General features: G+C 41.4%; 1 protein-coding gene across 3 annotated transcripts in view; it reads right to left on the reverse strand.

Annotated features, from left to right (window-relative positions):
- The window catches only part of GRM7 (glutamate metabotropic receptor 7), a 935,064-nt gene that overhangs the window by 333,651 nt on the left and 576,197 nt on the right, over positions 1 to 25,216 (reverse strand). For all 3 annotated transcript variants that reach the window (XR_009732459.1, XM_061396349.1, XM_061396348.1), the window contains exon 5: positions 16,316 to 16,456. Coding sequence is in view for 2 of the 3 variants with exons in the window: in XM_061396349.1 (XP_061252333.1) it covers positions 16,316 to 16,456 (141 nt within the window). In the remaining variant the exon portion in view is untranslated. The remainder of the gene's footprint in view (positions 1 to 16,315; positions 16,457 to 25,216) is intronic.

The following is a 25,216-nucleotide window of genomic DNA, read 5'->3' on the forward strand; positions in this document are numbered from 1 at the left end:
GAGAACAGACGTGGGTGCCGCGGGTGGGGATACGGGAAAAGACGGATCAGCAGTTTGGGATTAGCAGATGCAAATTTAGGATGGACATAAACAGCAAATTCATGAACTGATCCATATTTTCTGGCTTCCCTCATAGCTCAGTTGGTAAAGAATCCGCCTACAATGCAAGAGACCCCGGTTTAATTCCTGGGTCGGGAAGATCTGCTGGAGAAGGGATAGGCTACCCACTCCAGTATTCTTGGGCTTCCCTTGGGGCTCAGTTGGTAAAGAATCCACCTGCAATGTGCGAGACCTGGGTTCGATCCCTGGATCGGGAAGATCCCCTGGAGAAGGGAAAGGCTACCCACTCCAGTATTCTGGTCTGGAGAATTCTGGGTTGCAAAGAGTCAGACATGACTGAGCAACTTTCATTTTCATAAACAACAAAGTCCTCTTGTATAGCAGAAGGAACTATATTCAATATCCTGTGATAAACCACAATGGAAAATAATGTGAGAAAAGAATATATGTGTATGTGTGTATATACACACACACACACATATACACACACACTGAATCACTTCACTGTACATCTGAAACTAACACAATATTGTAAACCAATTCTACTTCAATAAAACTTTTAATTAAAAAAGTGAGGCTAAAAATATAATTCCCATTTTGAGGATCATTATTATCTATGTCAAGCGCTTGGTCTGGTAGCTGGCATTTGACAAGCATTCAATAAATATTAGTTACTATATTACTTGTAAGTTAAATAAAATAAAATTTAAAAAAAGACTCAAAATGAAAATCTTAAGTGTAACATTTGCAAAAAGCTGAAGGTTTTTGTTCATTTAGATTTGTAATCATCTACTTTTTTTTTTTTTTTTTGCATGATGAGAGACTGTCATTTAAGTAAGGACCTAATAAGCATTGATTATTTTGTAATTTTTATTACTAAAGTTTTAGCCCTAGATCTAATTTCTTCCTCATAGGATGTAAAATGTAACAATTCTTCATTTATGAGAATAACAATAATAGAGGGAAGGATATGGTCAAACCTGGGAGGCTGATGCATCCCTTAGTCCTCTGTTCCTGTGATTCTTTTTTCTTTTAAGGAAGGGGTGGCTTATACATCATATTTTATTGAATTTGGGGAATTTCTCATTTTTTTTACTTAAAATGGAGCATGTCAACTCAAATAAATACAGATCTTGCATTTTTTCAGTGTCATGTAAAAACCAACATAATGGAGTTATAAAACATTTAACATGTGCAGTACATAAATCCTACAGAGCCCCTGATTCAATACATTTGCCCAGGTTGATTCTCCAAACAAGAGATTCTGTTTCAGTACTTGAAAGGGGCAGCAAGCTGAGCACCTTCTGGAAAACACAGGCACATACCACCTGCCCCTCCTCTCCCAACCTAATCAACTGAATTGATAGGTTTTGTGCAGATTTTTAAGCATGGCAAGTAAAATTAATTCCTCAACACTGACTTACTAAACTTCTACTCTATGCCTGACCTGAGCTGGGTATTGAAAAAAAAGTGAGTGTCCGGTGTCACTGAACCTGCAGCAGAGTACGAGAGAGAGGTGTTCACCACAAATTCACACTAAGGAGGGTGACATCACAAACTGAGGCCAGTAACCTTCAGAAGGAAAGAAAGTTGGGAGAAGAGACAGCAGAGAGACTGACTTGATCATGGAAGGGAGCATCAGTGGAGTCTTTCTAAAGGGGGTGACACTCTGAGATGTGAAGTGTGAGTAGGTCTTAACTAATCAAGTCTTGTATTGAGGAAAACCAGTTCTGGGCAGATGGAATAGCATGTACAACGGCCCTGTGGTAGCAAGAATTCAGTAGCATTTACAGAAATAAAGGAAGGTCAGAGCTGCAGCAACAGGAGATGGGGTCCTAGAGACATGCTCAGAGCTTGTCTTCTTCCTGTGAACGATGTGTGAATAACATGTCTTACGTATTGGCAGTAGCAGGATTAGTTCTGCATGCTAAAAATAGCACTGATTGAGGTTTTGAGCCCTTCTTGAAATTCAATAACACTTCTGCAATCTTAAAACTTGTCCAAGGAAAGAGAGAATCTGTTGAAATATAGTCCATGCCTGAGGCATGATTAATGTAGTCAAGTTAACAGGCGGGCTGTCAGACATTTGAAGTCCAATAACTATTTGTCCTAATGACTTTTGTACACTTGTATCCACAGAAAGAGAACCGCTTCCGCTTCGCTCTTGGCATAGTTTTCCTTTGATTCTTTGGTGGTTTAAAATTTAATTTTAAAATGTAGCCATTTGTTACAAACTTGCCTGAAACTTGCTTGTGACAGTTGCATTTTTCTCAAATGAAAAAAAGCAACAGCATCTCGTAATTTCGACATTTTCCTACCACAGTAAATTGCCCATTCCTGCCAGAGCATCAGACCACTTTGGTAGCTCAATTTATAACTGCTACTCTGATATTGGGATGCTTTTCCTTAAAGGTATTATTTTGTACTTCATATGGTTTCTCATGATTTCGGTCTCCACCATCTGTTTTCATAAGGTGGCAGGACTGTTCGCCCCATCCTAAAAGAACAGAGAGTCCCACCAGCATGAGACACATTCAGAGAGAACTTTATAGTTCAGGCTGCAATTCCCTGTTGTGTGATTAAGCTGCCTATTAGACAGGACATGTGTATTTGTGTCTTTTTTCTTGGTACAAGCTACTAGCTTTTCATCAACATAACAAAGTTTGAGCACAAACCGAGAGTATTGCCCTGCTTTGAGCTCAGGAGAGGAGAGAAGAAACCAGGTCAACTCACTTCTTCATCACAGCCATTTCTAAGTGAGGACCAGAGGGATTCATCCAGGATCATGATCAGAGGCATTCTACTGAAGATCCTTTATGGGCTCTGTGTCAGCAATGAGGAAACTGCTGCATTAACAAAACCAGAAACTGATTCCCAAAGGAGAATGTGCCTATTTACATCCTAAGAGTCTAGGAAGGCAATTAGGTGTCAGAGGAAAAAGAGCACAGGGAGATATCAGCTGCATTTATTATGTGGTTGATCCCTTTGACCCATGCTTTCCTCATCTGTATAATGGGAATAGTAACCTCTTACAGACAGTCAGGGCTGTGGCAATGGTTTCTTAAGTCAGCAGAACTTAAACACCCTTAAACACCAAGGGTGTTTAAGGTTTCTTGGAACAATTCTTAACTGTTGTTTTCTAGTTTAACCTCTTATTTATTTCTTTCACTGCACTAATCATAACTTGCGATGATTTTATTCACCTGCCTTCTGGACTGGAATAGAAGCTCCCTGAGGGCAGAGCCTGTATCTTGCTTCCAGCTCAGTTGCTCACCCTATGCAGGTACCTGACACATATTTTCCAAATGAATGAATGAGGGATAGAATGTGAGAGAAAATGAGTGTGTGTCACCAGTTACTGGGGTTATTTTTCTCATTAGCAAACAGGTTCTCAGACAGGTCACAGAATTGCTCCAAGGTTCATTTCTGTTTTAATCTGTAAAAGGAGGGTGATACACATCTTGTTTATCTCACCAGGCTGATGGGGCACCACTCAGGAGGATATAAACACATGAAGGTATACTGACCTGCGCATGCTACTGCTGCTGCTAGCCGCTTCAGTCGTGTCCGACTCTGTGCGGCCCCACAGACGGCAGCCTACCAGGCTCCGCTGTCCCTGGGATTCTCCAGGCAAGAACATGGGAGTGGGTTGCCATTTCCTTCTCCAGTGCATGAAAGTGAAAAGTGAAAGTGAAGTCGCTCAGTCATGTCTGACTCTTCGCGACCCCATGGACTGCAGCCTACCAGGCTCCTCCATCCATGGGATCCTCCAGGCAATAGTACTGGAGTGGGGTGCCATTGCCTTCTCCAACCTGTGCATAGTACTTTACAAGACCAAGGGTGTTTAATGTCAAGAGAGAAATAAGACTGAGTATGAACATTAAAAAGGACAGAGGGTTTCAGTCATGGGGGAGATGCTTTTTATAAAAACAAAGCCAAAGTTAACTTTAGTCACCACCACCCACCACAATAATGGCACATAAACTATTCCCACTGGGCATCATTCTATTAAATCCTGGCAAGTGAGACCATGTGGCAGGGACTCCTGTTGTCCCCATTTTACGGCTGAGGAAACATGGGGCTGAGATGGCCTCGGTGACGTGTCCATGGTGACACAGTATGGGAGAGAGCTGGGGCTTACACCTGGCACTGGGACTCTTCAGGTCTCAACCATTTTTCATGCGTCAATTAGTGTAACTATATCAGGCAGCTTGAATACTGTTTCTACATAACAGCTCTGTGCACCAAGAGGGCAAACACATACTATTTGAGGATGAGGAAATGGGAAGCCTCCCCATGTGTTCACCAGATACCTGACCAGGTGTGATTGGAAACACTAAACCAAAGTTAGAAGTACCCCTGGACAGTTCTATCTGGGTTAATATAAAGGGTAGATGTTTATTTTGTGAGCACAGTTTTTCTTCTCTAGAAAAAATGAATATGATGCTGTACACACTGTAAAAGCCTAAAATGCTTTTAGTACCAATATTTCTCTTTGGAAGGAGTAAAAGGGTTGGGGGGCAGGGAGGGAAACTTGTATTACTAGAAATGCTTCCAAAGGAAAACTATATTCCAGTCTAACTTTCTTGATGATACTTGATAAGTCACGCAACAGCCCTTTCTCATACCTACTAGAATGAGTCTAAGCAGCCAATTTATAATACTTCTATTGCTTAGAAGAGGCACTTTGTTTACAAGGACTGTTGCTGAGATGACACCGATGCATTAATTCCCCTCATTCGGGAATTCCTTCTCATTTACTGCGCAGCCTGACAGAGTTTACAAAATGTGGCAAGGCCGCAACTTCAGTTTTTAAAGCCATCGCCTATGGAAGCTAATGAGAAAGAAATGACACATATTTAATTTTGAATAATTACCCCTTCTACCATTTATGAAAATGGTTTTTGCCTGGATCCCCCTGGGCTTTCAATATGGTGTTCCACGATCCGCCTGATTCTGCACAGAATTCAACCTGGCGCCGTTGATCCCCTGGTGAGTCGTATGCCCTAAAGTACAATGGTGTATGCTGGAGAACCCTTTTCATGCTTTGGAGGATCAGCGGCAGAAAGAAGAATCCATTTTTCTGCAGAGTCCGTCTTTACATGTCTATTTGAGAAGGCTGAAGGCAGCTAGCCTCTACCTTACACATCTGGTCAAGACGTGGGAAAGTGAGCTTTAAGAATTTAGTGCTACTCCCGCACTGTTTAAACACAAGGGCCTGGCTTGCTATGCATGACTCTTCTAACTTTGCTTGTACAGATATAGTGCTCTCCAGCAATATTCCTGCTAAGGTAGGGGCTCAGCAGTAAAGAATCTGCCTATAATGCAGGACATGCAGGTTCGATCCCTGGGTCAGGAAGATGCCCTGGAGGAGGGCATGGTAACCCACTTCAGTATTTTTGCCTGGAGTGAGGAGCCTGGCGGTAATATCCTTATATATTTATATGTCATTGTAAGCTCCAAAGCTCTTATCCATTGCTTTTAAGATGTTTATAACAGAACATGGCAAAAAAAAAAAAAAAAAGATTGATTTGAGTTTGCATCATGTGGTCAATAGAAAGCTCTGAGCTTCAGAGGCTGGAGTCCTGGAGGGTTCAAGACATACAGGGTTGCCACATGCCAAAGAATTACAAGGACATGGCTGGACCTAAGTTAGCATTCTCTCTCAGCCTCTACTAAAGACAGTCAGGAATAGAAGATGAAAAGGAAGAGGCTGAGTGGAAGCCTCTAAGTTTAAGGGGGTTGTGCACCCCTGGAAAGAGTCCTCGGCTCCATGCCTTCCCACCTCGCGGCCTCAGGAGAGCTGGACAAGCCATCATGATCAGAGGTGAGTCCGGAGAAGCCCTGAGGCGGGGCCAAGAGACCATGCTGTGCTCACCACCACATCTCCACTCCTAAGAGACAGTACCACGTTCCTGCGGATGGATTCCTGGGCAGGCGGGAGTCACAGGGAAATGTCAAAGGCCCAGAGCAAAGGGACCTCACAAACAACTCCAGTGCCCCACCTTCATAGAGCCCTCTGTAACTAAGTCTCAACCACACTGATATGAAGGAAGGAGGGACTCTAAAAAGACTGGTTAAACTTTTACACATCACTGGAATGGAGGTGCAAAAACAAAGTGACAGAAAACAATCAAAAGTGGTGGTTTTTGCACTACTGGTTTTGTGGCCCTGAGTTGTATTTTCTGTAACTTAGCTGCAGGAGAGGGTGCAGGGATCACCGCTCTCAGAAGCAGCCTTACCATGTGTCATTTATCTTCTTTCAAATTTGTCCAGTGGCCTAACTGACGTATTTGATGAAAGATGTCCACTGAAATCAGGCTACCCTTTCGTTCTAAAATTCCTTTAGAAAGATAAACTTTCGTATCTAATTGAATTAACAGTAAAGCCATAGAATCAGGATGGCCTTTCATATGATTTAATGCTCTGCTGAAGTCTTTCTGTCACCTAGTACATACAGGGACCCAAAGTCATACCTATAATCATCTTTTATGAACGTGGGATTTTTATTCAACACTTCTATTCCAAAAAGTATTTAAAATATGTTTTCCAAGAACAATGATGACTTCAGATGTGACATTCAGGTAATTCTAATTTGGGTAATACTATAGTGATTACCACTTCATCTAGCTAAATTTTATTAGTTAATTCACCCAAAGAGTTGCTATAAAATGCTGTCCTATATCCACAAAGCCATTCTGAGATGATTCTGAGACACTTAATACATATTTAATATTCATTTTAAAAACAATGACAACATATAAAAATTATAATAATCTGGTTCATACTTCCAGTTTCCACACAGATAGAAACCAATCACTGTGGAGGGAGGCCAGGGAAGACTTAGGGGTGATGGTAGCAAGACAGACATCAAACAAGATGTTGATGTTCAGAGAAGAGGAAGAGAATTAAAAATTTAACAAAGAACCATATTAACACACAATCCAATCCATAATGGATGTTCTATGCAGATTAAATCACAATTAATCTGCATCGAACCTTAGTTTAACAAGGCAAAAGGGAATAAAAATACATTTTACTTTACTTCTCATCAAAATGGCTTCAAAAAGTCTTAGAGCAACAAGGAGTAAGACTATTTGTCTATAGCATTTTGATGTGGATCCCTTAATCATGCTGAATACATGAGGAATCACAATATAACATCTATATAACTATTAAAGGTCAATTCAGAATAGAATAATAAAATGACAGGGAAAACTAATTAGTAGAGTGAATCCTTCCTCTCCCCATGCCTATATGCTGCTGCTGCTAAGTCACTTCAGTCATGTCCGACACTTCAGTCATGTGATCCCATAGACAGCAGCCCACCAGGCACCACCGTCCCTGGGATTCTCCAGGCAAGAACACTGGAGTGGGTTGCCATTTCTTTCTCCAGTGCATGAAAGTGAAAAGTGAACATGAAGTTGCTCAGTTGTGTCAGACTCTTCGTGATCCCATGGACTGCAGCCTACCAGGCTCCTCCATCCATGGGGTTTTCCAGGCAAGAGAACTGGAGTGGGGTGCCATTGCCTTCTCCGCCATGCCTGTATAGTCTCAGAGAATTTAACTTACTTTAGTGTAACTCCTTTGTCCTGATAGTTAACAAATTATATAGTCTCTCCTGGGCCCGGGTCTCAGGTAAAAACAAAAGACTTGAGAAATGCTTGCTTTGTTCTCACTAATATCATTTTTTTTTTAACACATGGGAAGAAAATTTTATTTTTTTAACTTTTTATTTTATATTGGAATAGGCTGCCCTGGTGGCTCAGACAGCAAAGAATCTGCCAACAATGCAGGAGGCCTGGGTTTGATTCCTGGGCTGGGAAGATCCCCTGGAGAAGGGAATGGTTACCCACTCCAGTATATTTTTTTTTTTTTTTTGAGGCTAATTTCTTTACAACATTGTAGTGGTTTTTGCCATACACTGACATGAATCAGCCGTGGGTGTACATGTGTCCCCCATCCTGAAACCCCCTCCCACCTCCTCCCCATCCCATCCCTTAGGGTTGTCCCAGTGCACCAGCTTTGAGTGCCCTGTTTCATGCATCAAACTTGGACTGGTGATCTATTTCATATATGGTAATATGCATGGCTCAATACTATTCTCTCAAATCATTCCACCCTCGCCTTCTCCCCCAGAGTCCAAAAGACTGTTCTTTATATCTGTGATTCTTTTGCTGTCTTGCATATAGGGTCATCGTTCTAAATTCCATATATATGCATTAGTACACTGTATTGGTGTTTTTCTTTCTGACTTACTTCACTCTGTATAATCGGCTCCAGTTTCATCCACCTCGTTAGAACTGACTCAAATACATTCTTTTTAATAGCTGAGTAATATTCCATTGTGTATATGTACCACAGCTTTCTTATCCATTCGTCTGCCAATGGACATCTAGGTTGCTTCCATGTCCTGGCTATTATAAACAATGCTGCGATGAACATTGGGGTACACGTGTCTCTTTCAATTATGGTTTCCTCAGTGTGTATGCCCAATAGGAGGATTGCTGGATCATAAGGCAGTTCTATTTCCAGTTTTTTAAGGAATCTCCACACTGTTCTCCATAGTGGCTGAACTAGTTTGCGTTCCCACCAACGGTGTAAGAGGGTTCCCTTTTCTCTGCACCCTCTCCAGCATTTATTGTTTGTAGACTTTTGGATAGCAGCCATCCTGACTGGCATGAGATGGTACCTCATTGTGGTTTTGATTTGCATTTCTCTGATAATGAATGATGTTGAGCATCTTTTCATGTGTTTGTTAGCCATCTGTGTGTCTTCTTTGGAGAAGTGTCTGCTTGGTTCTTTAGCCCATTTTTTGATTGGGTTGTTTATTTTTCTGGTATTGAGCTGCATGAGCTGCTTATATATTTTTGAGATTAATTCTTTGTCAGTTGCTTCATTTGCTATTATTTTCTTCCATTCTGAAGGCTGTTTTTTCACCTTGCTTATAGTTTCCTTTGTTTTGCAAAAGCTTTTAAGTTTAATCAGGCCCCATTTGTTTATTTTTGCTTTTATTTCCATTACTCTGGGAGGTGGGTCATAAAGGATCCTGTGGTGATTTATGTCAGTGAGTGTTTTGCCTATGTTTTCCTCTAGGAGTTTTTGATCTTACATTTAGATCTTTAATCCATTTTCACTAACAGCACTTCTTAATAGGGTTTTGCCACCTCCCACTCCCAATAGAGTGGCCTTTACTTAAACTATTAATTTTGACAAGTAAGGTGTAAACACAGCTTAATGATACTGGCCTCCCAAAACATGGACATTTACCAAAGGATACTCTCTGGCCCCTGATATACATCCACAGTAAATATTGGTTGATTAGTGACTCAGATCAAAACTGAATTTGCCTATTGTGTGACTTGAAAATGTGCGTGTGGGCTAAGTTGCTGCAGTCATGTCCGACTGAATTCCAGACATGGAATACATTTCAATTGTATTCCAATTGAAATTGGAATACATTATATTTTTGCCACAAAACAAAACAAAAAATATGTCACCAATTTATTCTTCCTCTGTCATCTCAAAAGAACAAATCTCTGAAAGTCAAATTATCCCTTCATGGGATGATGGATTTCTAAATGCTGAGTTCCTTCTTTTCAACAGAGATAATTCTGATGAATCAGTATTTACAAAGTGACATTTGGCAGGACGATAATGTTAGTTAGACAAATGTCTGTGTGAGCCTTAAATATGACACAGTGATAATTTTTATGGACTGCCACAGGCAAGCACATTCAGATTTTCAGGACCTATGACTTTAAATAATGGGTTTACAAGCAAAGACCTTGGGGATGCTACTAACCACATAGGAATATGGTGCGTCAGGGATAAATGGTACAAAAGTTGAGGCAGGAGGTGTTCAGCAAGTCCAAAGTCCGAAAATGGTTGGGGACACTCTACCAGTGAGTGTGTGCATGTGTGTGTGCGTTAGTCACTCAGTCATGTCTGACTCTTTGCAACCCAGTGGACTGTAACCCTCCAGGCTCCTCTGTCCATGGAATTCTCCAGGCAAGAATACTGGAGTGGGTTGCCATTCCCATCTCTAGGGGAATCTTCCCAACCCAGGGATTGAACCCGAGTCTTCTTCATTGAAGGTAGATTCTTTACCATCTGAGTCACCAGGGAAGTCCTTCTGGCGCTGAAATTAAATAATCTTTGAGCCTCATTCCATCATTCCATTTGTAACAAAGTTTAATGTTGCCTGCCTACAAACTGTTCAATGCCTCTGTACATTGCTGTGCAATGTGCACTCCAGTGAGAATCTCCTGTGTATACATACATGCTTATTCAAATCCTTGACTTTATTTTCCTGTTAGAATTTGATATGCATGCTGATTTTCCATAGGACTGACATAAGGCAGTAGGATCTTCATGACCTGCCACCCCTACATCCCAGGTAACTGCTTTCAGCCCAGAACAGCAGACACTTGCCATCACTGAGCTATTACTACGTAATGATATCATTTTAGATCCCCTGTTTGAGTGATCTAATTTAATCCCCACAATAACTTTGGAAGTAAACTTTTCTTATTCCCATCTCAAAGATGAGGAAAACTTTGAGAGGTTAAGCAATATTTTCCAATCTCCCACAGGGATGTGAAGATACAGCCCTGGAACACAGTCTTAGCCTCTTTCATGACAGACAGTTTCACAACCATTTTGGTAGAGTGATTTTTCTGATGTCAAGATGGCCTCAATCTCTTCTGCAGACACATCACTTTATGTGTTTTCCTACTTCTTTTGACCTTGGTATCTCCACAAAAACATACTATTCCCAAAGAGATCATACACTGGCTTGGTCTCTATGTCAGCAACATACTGGTGAGCATTAAGGGTGAACACTTACCCAGTGGGGCGGGGGTGGCAGAGTATACATTTAACCTGAAAAACATATCACATCCGCTCTTTCTTTTCACATGTGACACATAATCTATAATGAACTATCTAAAATGACCTCCTCTATGACGTGTGTAGCTGCCACTGCATGCATAAGGAGATGGAACTCTTCCACGAAGTAGCGTGAATGGCATTAGTACCTGTCAGGTAGAGTTTGTGCTTTCTGTGACAGCTTAAAACACCAACAAATCTCAAGGACATGACCCCTTGGGGAAGGGCAGCCAAGGCAACCAACAAGCAGCATTGGTCCCTGGCGAGTCTTAATTTATATCAGTAACAATTAGGCAACCTCTGGGGAAGGCGGCATGAAGAATGTCCAGTTCTCAGTGTTGAGAGATCTTGGAACTGGGTATCAGGGAAAGTTGGGATTTGTTAAAACACTGAGGAATGTGGTAGCTTTCCTTGTTTGAAGGTGACTTTAAGTGCATACAGAAAATTTACAGGAATAGAAATTATATGGTTGTTCATGTAAGTTCCTATAAGAATCTATGCACATGTATACCTGTGATGGATTCATTTTGATATTTGGCAAAACTAATACAATTATGTAAAGTTTAAAAATAAAATAAAATTTAAAAAATAAAATAAATACATTTAAATTAAAAAAAAGAATCTATGCACAAGTAACAGCACATTAAATTATAAAGCATACACAGTTTTTTTTTTAATGATAATTTCTTGTTTAACAATTATTCTCCTTTTTGTGACTTTGTACCATCTTGGGTCTTTTAGATCTCACTGTTTTCCCCTGATCTCAGGGACTTGCTCTCTCTAAATAGTTATGGATACCACACCTCATCTTTAAGACTCATCTGACCAGATAACTTATGTAATGATCTTGAATGATCCAAGACTACTTGGAACTAATAGGTAATAAGTAGCTCATGATGGCTAAAGGAGATCAGTCCTGGGTGTTCTTTGGAAGCACTGATGCTAAAGCTGAAACTCCAATACTTTGGCCACCTCATGCGAAGAGTTGACTCATTGGAAAAGACTCTGATGCTGGGAGGGATTGGGGGCAGGAGGAGAAGGGGATAACAGAGGATGAGATGGCTGGATGGCATTACCGACTCGATGGATGTGAGTCTGAGTGAACTCCGGGAGTTGGTGATGGACAGGGAGGCCTGGTGTGCTGCGATTCATGGGGTCACAAAGAGTCGGACATGACTGAGCGACTGAACTGAACTGATGGCTAAAGAGAATATATATTCCAGAAAAAAAAAGGCGTGCATGCTAGTTTGTGTCCAAATACTAGGAATGGATATTTCAAGACTTTCTTCTTTTTCAGCAGAGACCAGTCACAGACAGATATGCGAAGGGGGCTGTTTTCTGCAGTCCTCAGGTCAAGACATCTACTAACTACACTCTCTGCACTGCCAGATGATTCAGCCTGCCTCCACCTCTGGTTGCTTCTTCCCCACGTGCCCATTCTCTTGATGCTTCAAAATCTGATACCAACACAAGTTTTGCCTCACATCACCCCATATCCTTAAGTGCACCAATGGCACTTAAGTGGATGGCACTCCCATCCACTCTTTTCTTTAATTAAAACAATTTCTCAATGCAAGAATTCTCATTAATACATTTATTATGTCATTTCTCTCCATGTTTTCTTTCCCTGTGATCTAGCAAATCTCAGTCTGTCCTTTCCCCCATTTTTCCAAGTTCCAAAGTGTCAGGATTTTTGAAATAGTATTTTGGGGATACTTTCAAAGAAAATACAAGTTTAGTTGAATTTGGGCAAAGAAAGTATAAGAAATAATAACAAGCACAGACCAGCCATGTTCTTATAGCCAATAATGGGAAGAACGAAAGACACACTGATAGTGGTAACATCTACCTTCACGTAGGATGGCAGCTGCTACTGCAAGGGAAGTGGGAAGTAAGAAAACAGAAGATATTTACATAATTTGGGGTCACAGGTAATTTAGCAGATGTGATCATGGACTCTTCGCATGGAGGAAGCATGATATGAGAACACAAACACTGCTGTTTCTATTTCTGAAAGTAGTGGTTTGGATAATGAGCTTGCATGTTTTTATAAACTTAAACTCTCGATAATCAGCACTAAAATATGACTGCAGACAAAACAGTCTGGTTAGAGTATCTATACAGACTGGAGATGGGCCTGAGAATGATCCTAATGGCCATTAGAGCATTCAGTCCCCCTTTCAGACTCTACAAAACATCAAATGTCAGAAAGAGCCAGAAAACTGTCATCAATCATTTGGATACTTCCAGCACATTTGGATGTCCCCTGTCATAGAGACAAATTATCCACATGTCAAACTAATTTTTCGGTTTCCACTTGAAAGCTTTGTGTCACCTAGGTCTAGTCAACATTGAATTAATTTTTTTTTCTCCCCAACCCCCTACAACGTTATAAGGATCCTATTACTGACAACACTGTTGTTATACACTATGGTCCAGAGAATGTGGTTAATCTGATATTCTAGGTAACTGAGTCACACATCCAGTTGTGTATTGTACAGATTTTTCAAATCATTATTGTAACTCATGTCTCTTTATATCTTATCTCCCCTTCTTCAAATGCATACATACACACACACATTCTTCACATGCATACATACACACACACACACACAAACAACACTCCTTGAAGTAAAGGTCTAAATTTCAGCATCCTCACACCATTCATGGTATTTTAGTACTGTGCTCAATATACATTCAGATCAGATCAGTCGCTCAGTCGTGTCTGACTCTTTGTGACCCCATGAATCGCAGCACGCCAGGCCTCCCTGTCCATCACCAACTTCCGGAGTTACTCAGACTTACGTCCATCGAGTTGGTGATGCCATCCAGCTATCTCATCCTCTATCGTCCCCTTCTCCTCCTGCCCCCAATCCCTCCCAGCATCAGAGTCTTTTCCAATGAGTCAACTCTTTGCATGAGGTGGCCAAAGTACTGGAGTTTCAGCTTTAGCATCATTCCTTCCAAAGAAATCCCAGGGCTGATCTCCTTCAGAATGGACTGGTTGGATCTCCTTGCAGTCCAAGGGACTCTCAAGAGTCTTCTCCAACACCACAGTTCAAAAGCATCAATTCTTCAGTGCTCAGCCTTCTTCACAGTCCAACTCTCACATCCATACATGACCACAGGAAAAACCATAGCCTTGACTAGACAGACCTTTGTTGGCAAAGTAATGTCTACTTTTGAATATGCTATCTAGGTTGGTTATAACTTGCCTTCTAAGGAGTAAGCGTCTTTTAATTTCATGGCTGCAGTCACCATCTGTAGTGATTTTGGAGCCCAAAAAAATAAAGTCTGACACCGTTTCCACTGTTTCCCCATCTATTTCCCATGAAGTGGTGGGACCGGATGCCATGATCTTCATTTTCTGAATGTTGAGCTTTAAGCCAACTTTTTCACTCTCTACTTTCACTTTCATCAAGAGGCTTTTGAGTTACTCTTCACTTTCTGCCATAAGGGTGGTGTCATCTGCATATCTGAGGTTACTGATATTTCTCCCGGCAATCTTGATTCCAGCTTGTGTTTCTTCCAGTCCAGCACTTCCCATGATGTACTCTGCATAGAAGTTAAATAAACAGGGTGACAATATACAGCCTTGACGAACTCCTTTTCCTATTTGGAACCAGTCTGTTGTTCCATGTCCAGTTGTAACTGTTGCTTCCTGACCTGCATACAAATTTCTCAAGAGGCAGGTCAGGTGGTCTGGTATTCCCATCTCTTTCAGAATTTTCCACAGTTTATTGTGATCCACACAGTCAAAGGCTTTGGCATAGTCAATAAAGCAGAAATAGATGTTTTTCTGGAACTCTCTTGCTTTTTCTGTGATCCAGCAGATGTTGGCAATTTGATCTCTGGTTCCTCTGCCTTTTCTAAAACCAGCTTGAACATCAGGAAGTTCACGGTTCACGTATTGCTGAAGCCTGGCTTGGAGAATTTTGAGCATTACTTTACTAGCGTGTGAGATGTTTGCTGAATGGGTGAATCTCTAATATCTGGATGGCCAATATTTAAAGACCTACATTGCAGGGAAAGACTCCTCATGAGTATATACAATATGAAGGTCTCTTTCTTGATCATACTAAAGACATTTCAGTGTTTGTGCTACCTCAAGGTCATCTTTGCAAATGTTGAAGCCCACTTAAGCATAAAATCGGTGAATGTTATGTAATACAGGGCTAGGTGGTAAGACGGCAGGATAGGCTACACCCTGGTGCAAGATCTCCCCCGATTTCCAGTATCCGAAGGATAAAGACCCAAATCCACACATGTCCCATCACAGCTTATTCCTTTGTCCATATCTTTATACATCCAGCTTTGACTCACACATGCATCCTATTCTCTTTAGAGCATGTTTTTCTGCTTTTCAAGTCCTCTGAGGCATCATCATTTTTCCTGCTATGAGCCCTGTGCCATGCTCTTCCTCTCTCAGAAACTCTCCAGCCTGTTCTTCTCCATTCCTAACCAGCCAGTGTCTACTCATCTTTTGAGAAAGCTTCTACCTTTAAGATGAGTAAAATTCCTTGATTATATGCCCATAAACTCTCAGAATATTTATTACAGTATATAATTATGTATTCATAGAAAGGTCACTGGAATAATGTAGATTTCCCCCCCTACTTTCTCTAGCAGCATGAAAGCATGGTTTACTTACTTGGTTTACTCCCCATTGGATCAGGAGGACCTAGCACAGTGATGAGTAGAAAGGAGTCACTCAATACGTATTTATGAATGAATCCATGAATAAATATGTGATTCTGCTTTCTGATTATGGACTACACATAAATAAATGGTAAACACTTGTGTTTCTTATTTAGAATACTTATATAAGCTTATATATGAGGCTTAGTATCTTAAAGCATATTTTAAATAGCAGGTAACTCAATTTGGACATTATGAAAATCCACTGAAATCCTCATTACTCTGACCCCAACATACACTTTGTTTCCTTCATCAAAGATGTTATTTTAGCATTTTTAGTCATGTCTCTGCTGACCATTCATTCTGATGCTAATATGGAATTGGTAAGAGATTTAAACCTCTGTGAAAATGACTTCATACTCCTGGCTACAACATGAACTAATATTTATCAGCAAAAGCATTCAAGGCAACATGACCCCTTTTGAATTCAAAGAATCAATGAAAATGTCAATTATCACTAGATGGACAGGCCAAAAAGAATACATTCTTGTCCGTAGTGTTTTTGTCCTGCAAGACTCATGCTCCTGTTCCATTTTCTGAATAATCTAGTAAGATTCAATTTACTTTTTCAATTTGTCTCCAGCCAAGCTTCCTTCTGTCAGCTCTACAGAAATTTCAATGCTGGCCACGTAGAGTAACAGGAGAAGGACAACGAGAATGAGATTACCTGTGCATTTGCGATCTGTGTCTTCTTTCTTTGACCCACTAATCGTCAGCTTGCAGTTGAAGTTTTCCTCCCAGTATTCGGCAAACCACACATTTCTTCGATTGTTTTCAAGAGTGCGGGATGTAAAATAGGCATCGAACCCTAAACAGAGTTAAATGAAAAGGTCATTGCGTGCGGGGCACTGCTGGAACATTTGGAAATAAAAATACCAATAATACTTTTTCTTTGTTTTAGTGGACTGGATGCTTGCTCTTTTGTGTCAATCAAAAAAAAAAAAAAGAATAAGAAAAAGGTAAAAAATTCTAATGCCAACACACATGGCTAAATCTTTACTTCATTATGTCAGGCAGATGCGTGGCGGACAAATGACATTTCACAGTGAAATCTGAGTTACAGATCTTAGCGATAATATGACGACCACAGCATCCCTTGTGCCTCTTGGGAACTAGACCAGGGACAAAGCATCTTTATCATCACTGAGATAATAAGTGGTCATTCCCGTACTTACTATGGGCCAGACTCTGCTTGACGTAGGTTCTTTCTTTCATTCACTGAGAAATGAAAGGTCGTTCTTTCTTAACAACCTGTGTGCCAGCTGCTACCACTTCCATTATGCCAGGGAAAAAACAGAGCCTTAGAAGAAACAGGGCTTTCCCTGGTGGCTCAGATGGTGAAGAATCTACCTGTAATAGACTAGGGATTCAATCCCTGGGTTGGTAAGATCTCCTGGAGGAGGGAATGGGAACCCACTCCAGTATTCTTGCCTGGAGAAGCCCATGGACAGAGGAGCCTGGCAGGCTACAGTGCATGGAGTCACAAAGAGTCAAACGTGACTTAGCAACTTAATATAGTCATATGAGAAGAAATAGCACCATGCCTAAGGTCAATCATTATGCCATATTCTGCATCCCTAATCATGTAAGTTATGACCTGTGATTATTATTCTAAGAACCTTCCTGCATTTAGTAAGGATCCATTATGGAACTGACTTTCCACTCAAAAAGTAAGTTTATGTAGAGATCATAGGTAAACTGACCCTAACATGAGTGTAAAGCTGTTTATGAAGAGCATTAGATGAACAGACTTGAGAGTATAAGTTCCTAGGAAATCTTTAGCTACCTCTTTAGTATGGTTCAGCCTTAAATGATCCAATGGTCCTTCAAGAATCAAATTGGACTCAGAATCAGAAGAGCGGGCATTGAATCCCAACTCCACAAATCTCAGTAAGTCATGGAAACATGAACAAGTACAGGCTGGAGTGGTCTTATTTCCCTTTCATTTACTTGTAGAATGAAAACCGCACTACCTGTTTCCCTCACAGCATCTATTTTCTAGCCATGGCAAGACTTTGGAAACTCACTGGTTTTAAGATCAAGAACCACAGAAGGTGGATTTATTTTCACATTAATTAAATCATTCAAAGTTAAACTTATTTAAAGCCCTAAGGAAAGGGGGGGGGGGGTCCCAACTAAATTTCACAAGAGGAGCACATTGATTTAATTTTATCCACACTATCTTCCTGGCTCAATACACAGTAACCCTACTATAAGTGGAAAACTTGAAATAAGTAAATGAGACAAAGAAACAGCAAAGAAAAAAGGAGACTGCATAATATTTTAGGGAAAATAAAAAGAATAGTCTACATCTCTTGCTTATTTTCTAGGGTGTTGTCAGAACACGATCCTTGACCCAATATCTAGTCTTTCTATGCTCCTGACTTCATTGATTTGATGTAATCAAGCTATAGCGTCTGATCTCAGCCTGATCTTGGTACTGACAGACTCATGAGTCTGCTGGAAGTCCCCTCCTGCCTCACTGTTCTCCCATAACCCTGAGACCAAATGACTGTTCAGTAAAATGACAATTCCTACATAAAAGGAATCTCTGTGAAAAACACAGGTGAGTCCCCAAAAGTTTCCAGGAATACTGCACATACACCCTTGGTCATGTAAATACACACATCCACTCACACAGGTGACTAAACTTTCATTTCTCTTTCCATCTTTGCCCCTCCATCTGAGAGAGGGGAGCAACAGTGGCCCTGGGGGCCCCGCAGACCATACTTCCTAAGCTCCATGCCCTGTGACATCCCCTCTTATGGAGGTGGCTTTTTTGTTCAGGCACCATTGGCATGTGTGATGCAAATAGTCTGGAAAACCCTTTCCTCACTGCGCCCCTTCCTTGTGAGAGTCTCCTGCTTGGAATCCAGCTACCAGGCTCTAACAGGAATGCCTGGGGGATAGGAAACCATGTGCAAAGAGAAGAGCCCAGCCAGACCCCAACCCTCTCAGCCAAGCCTCTCTGGAACCTCACACCCCTGCTGCTGACGGCAGCAGAACCACTCGGCCGAGACCATCCCCGGCTGCAGAACTGGGGTGACTCGTCTTCTCAATCACTGATAGTTGAGGTGGTTTATTTCTGCAGCCACAGACAAAGTGAAATGCTCCTGCCTAGGCACAGCACCCTGAGCCCTGAACAACACACCCTTAAGGAAGACACAGCCTCAAAAGAACACACATAGAAATAAACTCCCTGGCCACATGCCACAGGTCTGAGCCTCAAAACAGACTCAGAAGAGCAGCTTCTAAAATGGCTCAAAACATTGCATCCATACCTACATTCCCCAGCTCAGAAGAAAACATCTTCAGAGGATCCTCATCACTGAAAAAGTCCATCACTTCAAAACACCTCTCTCTTCAGCCTGTTATCTGCTGGAAATGCAAAGACATGCTGGGTCAGGAAGGACCAAGGGGCAGCTAGTGAACACGCTGGTGAGCGTGAGAAAGCAGCAGGTTCCTCCCTCTAGAACCAACGATTCCCAGAAAGCCTGCACTCTAACAGAAAGAGGACAAGTAGCAGGCTTCCCTCGTCGCAACTGCCATCCTTTCCTCACACACCAAGTTCACTCTCAGTTTCTTTCTCACAGCAGGGACTCACCTGTAGGCTGAATTTGGCTTTCATGCCCCCCCAGGAATGAGTGACCAACTTTGCTGGGCATTTCATAAGATGCGGAGGCTCTGGGTGAAACCAGAGAGGCTGTGATTTTAACAAGCCCCAGGTGCTGTGCATGAAGCTCGGGTTTTGAGAAGCAGGGCTTCTCCAATCCTGGGTTTTTAACAAGCTCCAGGTGTTGCTCTTGTTGCCCAGATTGTGAGAAGCAGGGCTCGAGAGAAACTCTGGAGTCTCCACAGCTGGGATTCAAGTGGGTTCAGCCCAATTTGTTAACTCTCAGCGTTGTTACCTTCTCAACCTTGAATGTTTGCCCTGGTTCAGATGCCAGAGTCTTCATTTTGCAGTTGAGACTTCTGCTTCGCACCATACCTTGCTCAGCATGGCAGGAGCCATGCTTTGCCTCCTGTGGCCTGCAGATGGCTGGGGGGAGGTGGAGGGTGCTGGGTGGCCTATGAGTGAATTTTCCTACTGTCTTTGCTCCATTGTTGCCTGGAGCTCCTTTGCAGCCTCAAAGACTGTGTTCCTCACCCATGTCTCCAGTTAATGCCCTGGACTCCCCACCTCAGGAATTTTCATCCTGGTTCAATGTTTTAATGATTCTAAGAAGCTAACCTGAAATAGCCTTGTGCCTTTGAAATAGAGCAGGACCCTACGGTTCTTCTCACCGCATGTCATCTGCCTGCTTTTGCCTGTAGAAGAACTTTACCCAAAGAGTAAGCTTAATCAGAGAAGTGAGAAAATGCAGAAGGAAAGGAAAAGAGTCAAGCAGGACAAAATAACAATAGTTTAGGCATTAAACAAAGTCAAGAGCCTTTAGTTCCTCCTTAAGTGTTACAGATAATATTCTGAGCCATGTCCTGTGAGCTGTCTTATAGATACTGAAACCCCCACCATGTGGAAGAAGTTAATTACATGATAACCAGAGTGTAGCCATGACATACGCTGCCACAATTCTGAGAACTGGCCTCAACAAAGTGGGATCACGTTGACCCTGGAACTAAAGGTTAACTGTACTCAAAACAGCTGAGATGACACTATCAGACCATGGCATGATCAACTTGAAGATGACTGTCAGAGCTGACTGTGCTGTTTCTACATGTAGCCCCTCCTCTGCCTGTGCACCCCTGAAAGTCCCCTTTAAAAGCTCTTGCCCACTGATCGTCAGTGGAGGAGCTGACCTCTGGACACAAGTCTACCCTTGGCCCTGGTTGCTGGCCTCTGAAATAAAGCAAACTTTTCTTTTCATGAGTTGCGCCTCTTTATTGGCTTTTGAGTGGCAAGCAGCCAGACCCCAATTTTGGTCACATGTTAATTACCCTTTCTGAAGGCCCATCGCCTTCAAGGAAAACTCAGAGCCCTTAGCCAGGTACCAACCTAGCATAAACTGGCTTTTGGATGGTTTTCTAGAGACTGGAACTGCTAACCCATAGGAGACCTGCTACGGTTCTGTGGGTCTTTACAATCCACTATGTGTCAAGCACTCAGCACTGTGCCTGCTCCAGTAAAATACAAACTGTTCTTTAGTAAACACACTCATCCATTAAACATTTATGGAGCAGCTACCCTGTGACAGGTACTCTTCTCTGTACTCACAGACCTTGGGATTAAAACATACATGGCCCTTCATGAGATTAAGAGCCAGTCTGATGGAGAAGATAGACTTAACAAGTACCATTTAAATAAATATAAAATTACAACTATGATGGCTTCTATGAAAGAAGGGTACATGATGTTTGGGGAGCACAGAGACAGAACTGTGTTAGGGAGTCAGAGAGGGCTTCCTGGAGAGAGTAGATACGTAGGTAGAAAAAAAAAAGGAAAACCAGGGAGCAGATAAGAGCAGAGATATGACATTCATTCACATGGAATAGCTATGCCTTAGGAATATCCCCTTCATGGATCACTGTCTTGTCGTGGCAAAGGGCTTGTGTAACTCAATGAAGTTATGAGTCATGCTGTGTAGGGTCACCCAAGACAGACGGGTCATAGTGGAGAGTTCTGACAAAACATGATTCACTGGAGGAGGGAATGGCAAACCACTCCAGTATCTTAAACATGAGAACTCAATGAACTGTATAAAAAGGTAAAAAGATCTAACACTGAAAGATGAGCCCCCTAGATTGGAAGGTGTCCAATAAGCTACTGAAAAGAGTAGAGGAGAGTTACCAATAGCCCCAAAATGAAGTGGCTGGGCTAAAGCGGAAGCAATGTTCAATTGTGGATGTGTCTGGTGATGAAAGTAAAATCCGATGCTGTAAAAACAATATTGCATAGGAACCTGGAATTCTAGGTCCATGAATCAAGGTAAATTGGGTGTGGTCAAGCAGGAGATGGCAAAAGTAAATAATTGACACCTTAGGAATCAGTGAACTAAAATGGATGGAAAATAGTGAATTTAATTCATTATGTCTACTACTGTGGGCAAGAATCCCATAGAAGGAATGGAGTAGCCCTCATAATCAAAAAAAGTGTCTGAAATGCAGTACTTGGGTGCAACCTTAAAAACGACAGAATGATCTCAGTTCATTTCCAAGGCAAACCATTCAATACCACAGTAATCCAAGTCTATGGCCCAACCACCAATGCCAAAGAAGCTGAAGGTGATGAGTTCTATGAATACCTAGAAGACTTCCTAGAACTAGCATCAAAAAACTATATTCTATTCATCATAGGAGATTGGAATGCAGAGGCAGGAAGTTAAGATACCTGGGGTAACAGGCAAGTTTGGTCCTGGAGTACAAGATGAAGCAGGGTAAAGGCTAACAGATTTCTGCCAAGAGAATGCCCTGGTCATTGCAAACATTCTCTCCCAACAACACAAGAGACAACTTTACACATGGATATCACTAAATGGTCAATACCAAAATCTGATTGACTACATTCTTTGTTGCTGATGATGTAGCAATACAGTCAGTAAAAATAAGACCTGGGGTTGACTGTGGCTCAGATCATCAGCCTCAGCAAGATTCAGGCTTAAACTAAAGAAAATGGGGAAGACCACTAAACCAGTCAAGTACGACTTAAATCAAATTCCCTATGAATATACAGTGGAGGCGACAAATAGATTCAAGGGGTTAGATCTAGTAAACAGAGTGCCTGAAGAAATATAGACAGAGGTCCATAATACTGTGCAGGGAGCAGCAAACAAAACCATCCCAAAGAAAAAGAAAAGGAAGAAGACAAAGTGGTTGTCTGGGGAGGGTTTACAAATAGCTGAGGAAAGAAGAGAAGCACAAAGAAAGGATGAAAGGGGAAGGTACATCCAACTAAATGCAGAGTTCCAGAGAACAGCAAGGAAAGACAAGAAGGCCTTCTTCAATGAACAATGCAAAGAAATAGAGGAAAACAACAGAAAGAGTAAGACTAGAGATCTCTTCAAGAAAATTGGAAATATCAAAGGAACATTTTATCCAATGACGGGCACAATAAAGGACAGAAATAGTAAAGACCTAAATGAAGCAGAAGAGATCAAGAAGAGATGAAAAGAATACACAGAAGAACTGTATAAAAAAAGATCTTAATGATCTGGATAACCATGACGATGTAGTCTTTCACTTAAAGCCAGACACATTCTGGAGTGTGAAGTCAAGTAGGCCTTAGAAAGCAGTGCTGCCAATAAAGCTAGTAGAGGTGATGGGACCCTAAGTTATGATACTATTAAAGTGTTTCACTGAATATGTCAGCATATTTGGAAAACCCAGAAGTGACCACTGGACTGGAAAAGGTCAATCCCCATCCCAATTTCCAAGAAGGGAAATACTGAAGAATGTTCAAACCACCAGACAATTTCACTCATCCCCAATGCTAGTAAGGTTATGCTCAAAATTCAGCAAGCTAGGCTTCAGCATTACATGGACTGAGAATTTCCAGATGTTTAAGCTGGGTTTAGAAAAGGCAGAGGAACCTGAGATCAAATTGCCAACGTTCACTGAATTCCAGAAAAATATCTACCTCTGTTTCATTGACTATGCTAAACCCTTTGACTGTGTGGCTCATAATAAACTAGAGAAAATTCTTAGAGAGATGTGAATACCAGACCATATTACCCGTCTATTGAGAAACCTGTATGCGGGTCAAGAAGCAACAATTAGAATCTTGCATGGAAAAACTGACTGGTTCAGGACTGAGAAAGGAGTACAACAAGGTTGTTTATTGTTACCCTGTTTATTTAATTTATACACAGCACATCCTGCAAAATGCTAGACTGGATGAATTACAAGCTGGAATCAAGATCACCAGGAGAAATATCAACAACCTCAGACATGTGTATGATACCACTCTAATGGCAGAAAGTGAAGAGGAAATAATGAGTCTCTTGATGAGGGTGAAGGAGGAGAGTAAAAAAGCCAGCTTAAAATGCAATATTAAAAAATACACACACAAACAAAAACTAAAATCATGGCATTTTGTCCCATCACTTCAAGGCAAGCAGTAGGGGAAAAGATGGAAGTAGGGACATATTTCCTCTTCTTGGGCTCTAAAATCACTGCAGATGGTGACTGTAGCCATGAAATTAGAAGATCATTGATTCTTGGCAGGAAAGAAGTGTTTTAAACAGCAAATACATCACTTTGCTGACAAAAGGTCCATATAGTCAAGGCTCTGGTCTCTCCAGGAGTCATGTACAGATGTGAGAGCTGGATCATAAAGAAGGCAGAGCATTGAAGAATTCATGCTTTTGAGCTGTGGTGCGGAGAAGACTCTTGAGAGTCCTGTGGACAGCAAAGAGATCCAACCAGTCCATATAAAAGAAATCAACCATGAATACTCTTTGGAAGGACTGATGCTGAAGCTCCAATACTTTGGCCACCTGATGCAAAGAAAACTTGACTCATTGAAAAAGACCCTGATGCTGGGAAAGACTGAAGACAGAAGAAGAAGAGGGTGACAGAGGTTGAGATGGTTGGATGGCATCACAGATTCAATGGATATGAACTTGGGAAAACTCCAGGAGATGGTGAGGGACAGGAAAGCCTGGCGTGTTGCAGTCCATGGGGTTGCAAAGAGTCAGACACAACTTGGTGGCTGAACAACAACAACAGGAATATCAAAGTCACTCTCACATTACACAACACCCCAGGACAGCTGGCCTCAAAATCAACACATATAAATGGACCATCTTCTATGTATATGCTATCTAGTATTGCTACTAAATTCTAATAAACCAAGGCATAAATGTTTATCTAATGAATAAATATATGAATAAGTCTCCCAAGTAGTTGTTAAAAATCCTGATGTCACACAGATTTATATTTGTTTATATAGAAAGTTGTACCAATAGTTATAATTAGAAAAATAATAAGTATTATATATATATTTTTATTAAGTGTCACATAAATCCTAGAAACTAGGTACTAAATGTAGGTTATTTATACTTTAGAGATAGAAACTAAGGCTCAGAGAGGAATTTGGGGTCCAAGTCTGGCTAATTCCAGACCCTGGTGTTTCTTCTCATGTAGAGCAGTGAATCACTATTCATTATATGAATGAATTATATGAATCATGAATTATATGAATCACTATTCATGTAATTGGGTAGGTCTCACAATCACCCTGATGCTGGGAAAGACTGAACACAAAGAAAGAGGCAGCAGTGGTTGAGATGGTTAGACAGCATCATCAACTCAACGGGCAAAAATATGAGCAAACTGTGGGAGATAGTTGGGCTTCCCAGGTGGCACAGTGGGGAAACATTGGCCTGCCAAAATAGGAGATGCAAGTTTGATCCCTGGGTCAGGAAGATCCCCTGGAGGAGGAAATGGCAACCCACTCCAATACTCTTGACTGGAGAAGCCCATGGACAGAAGACTGGCAGTCTACAGTCCATGGGGTAGCAAGAGTCTGACTGACTCAGCAACTAAACAATAACAACAACAACTGGAGAGCTGATAACACAGAGGTCAGGCTCAATGAAGGTCAGATTTGGTCTTTATTTTATTTTTACCCCCT

The sequence above is a fragment of the Bos javanicus genome, chromosome 22 (genome assembly GCF_032452875.1).
Source record: "Bos javanicus breed banteng chromosome 22, ARS-OSU_banteng_1.0, whole genome shotgun sequence".
In the NCBI taxonomy this organism is placed as follows: Eukaryota; Metazoa; Chordata; class Mammalia; order Artiodactyla; family Bovidae; genus Bos; species Bos javanicus.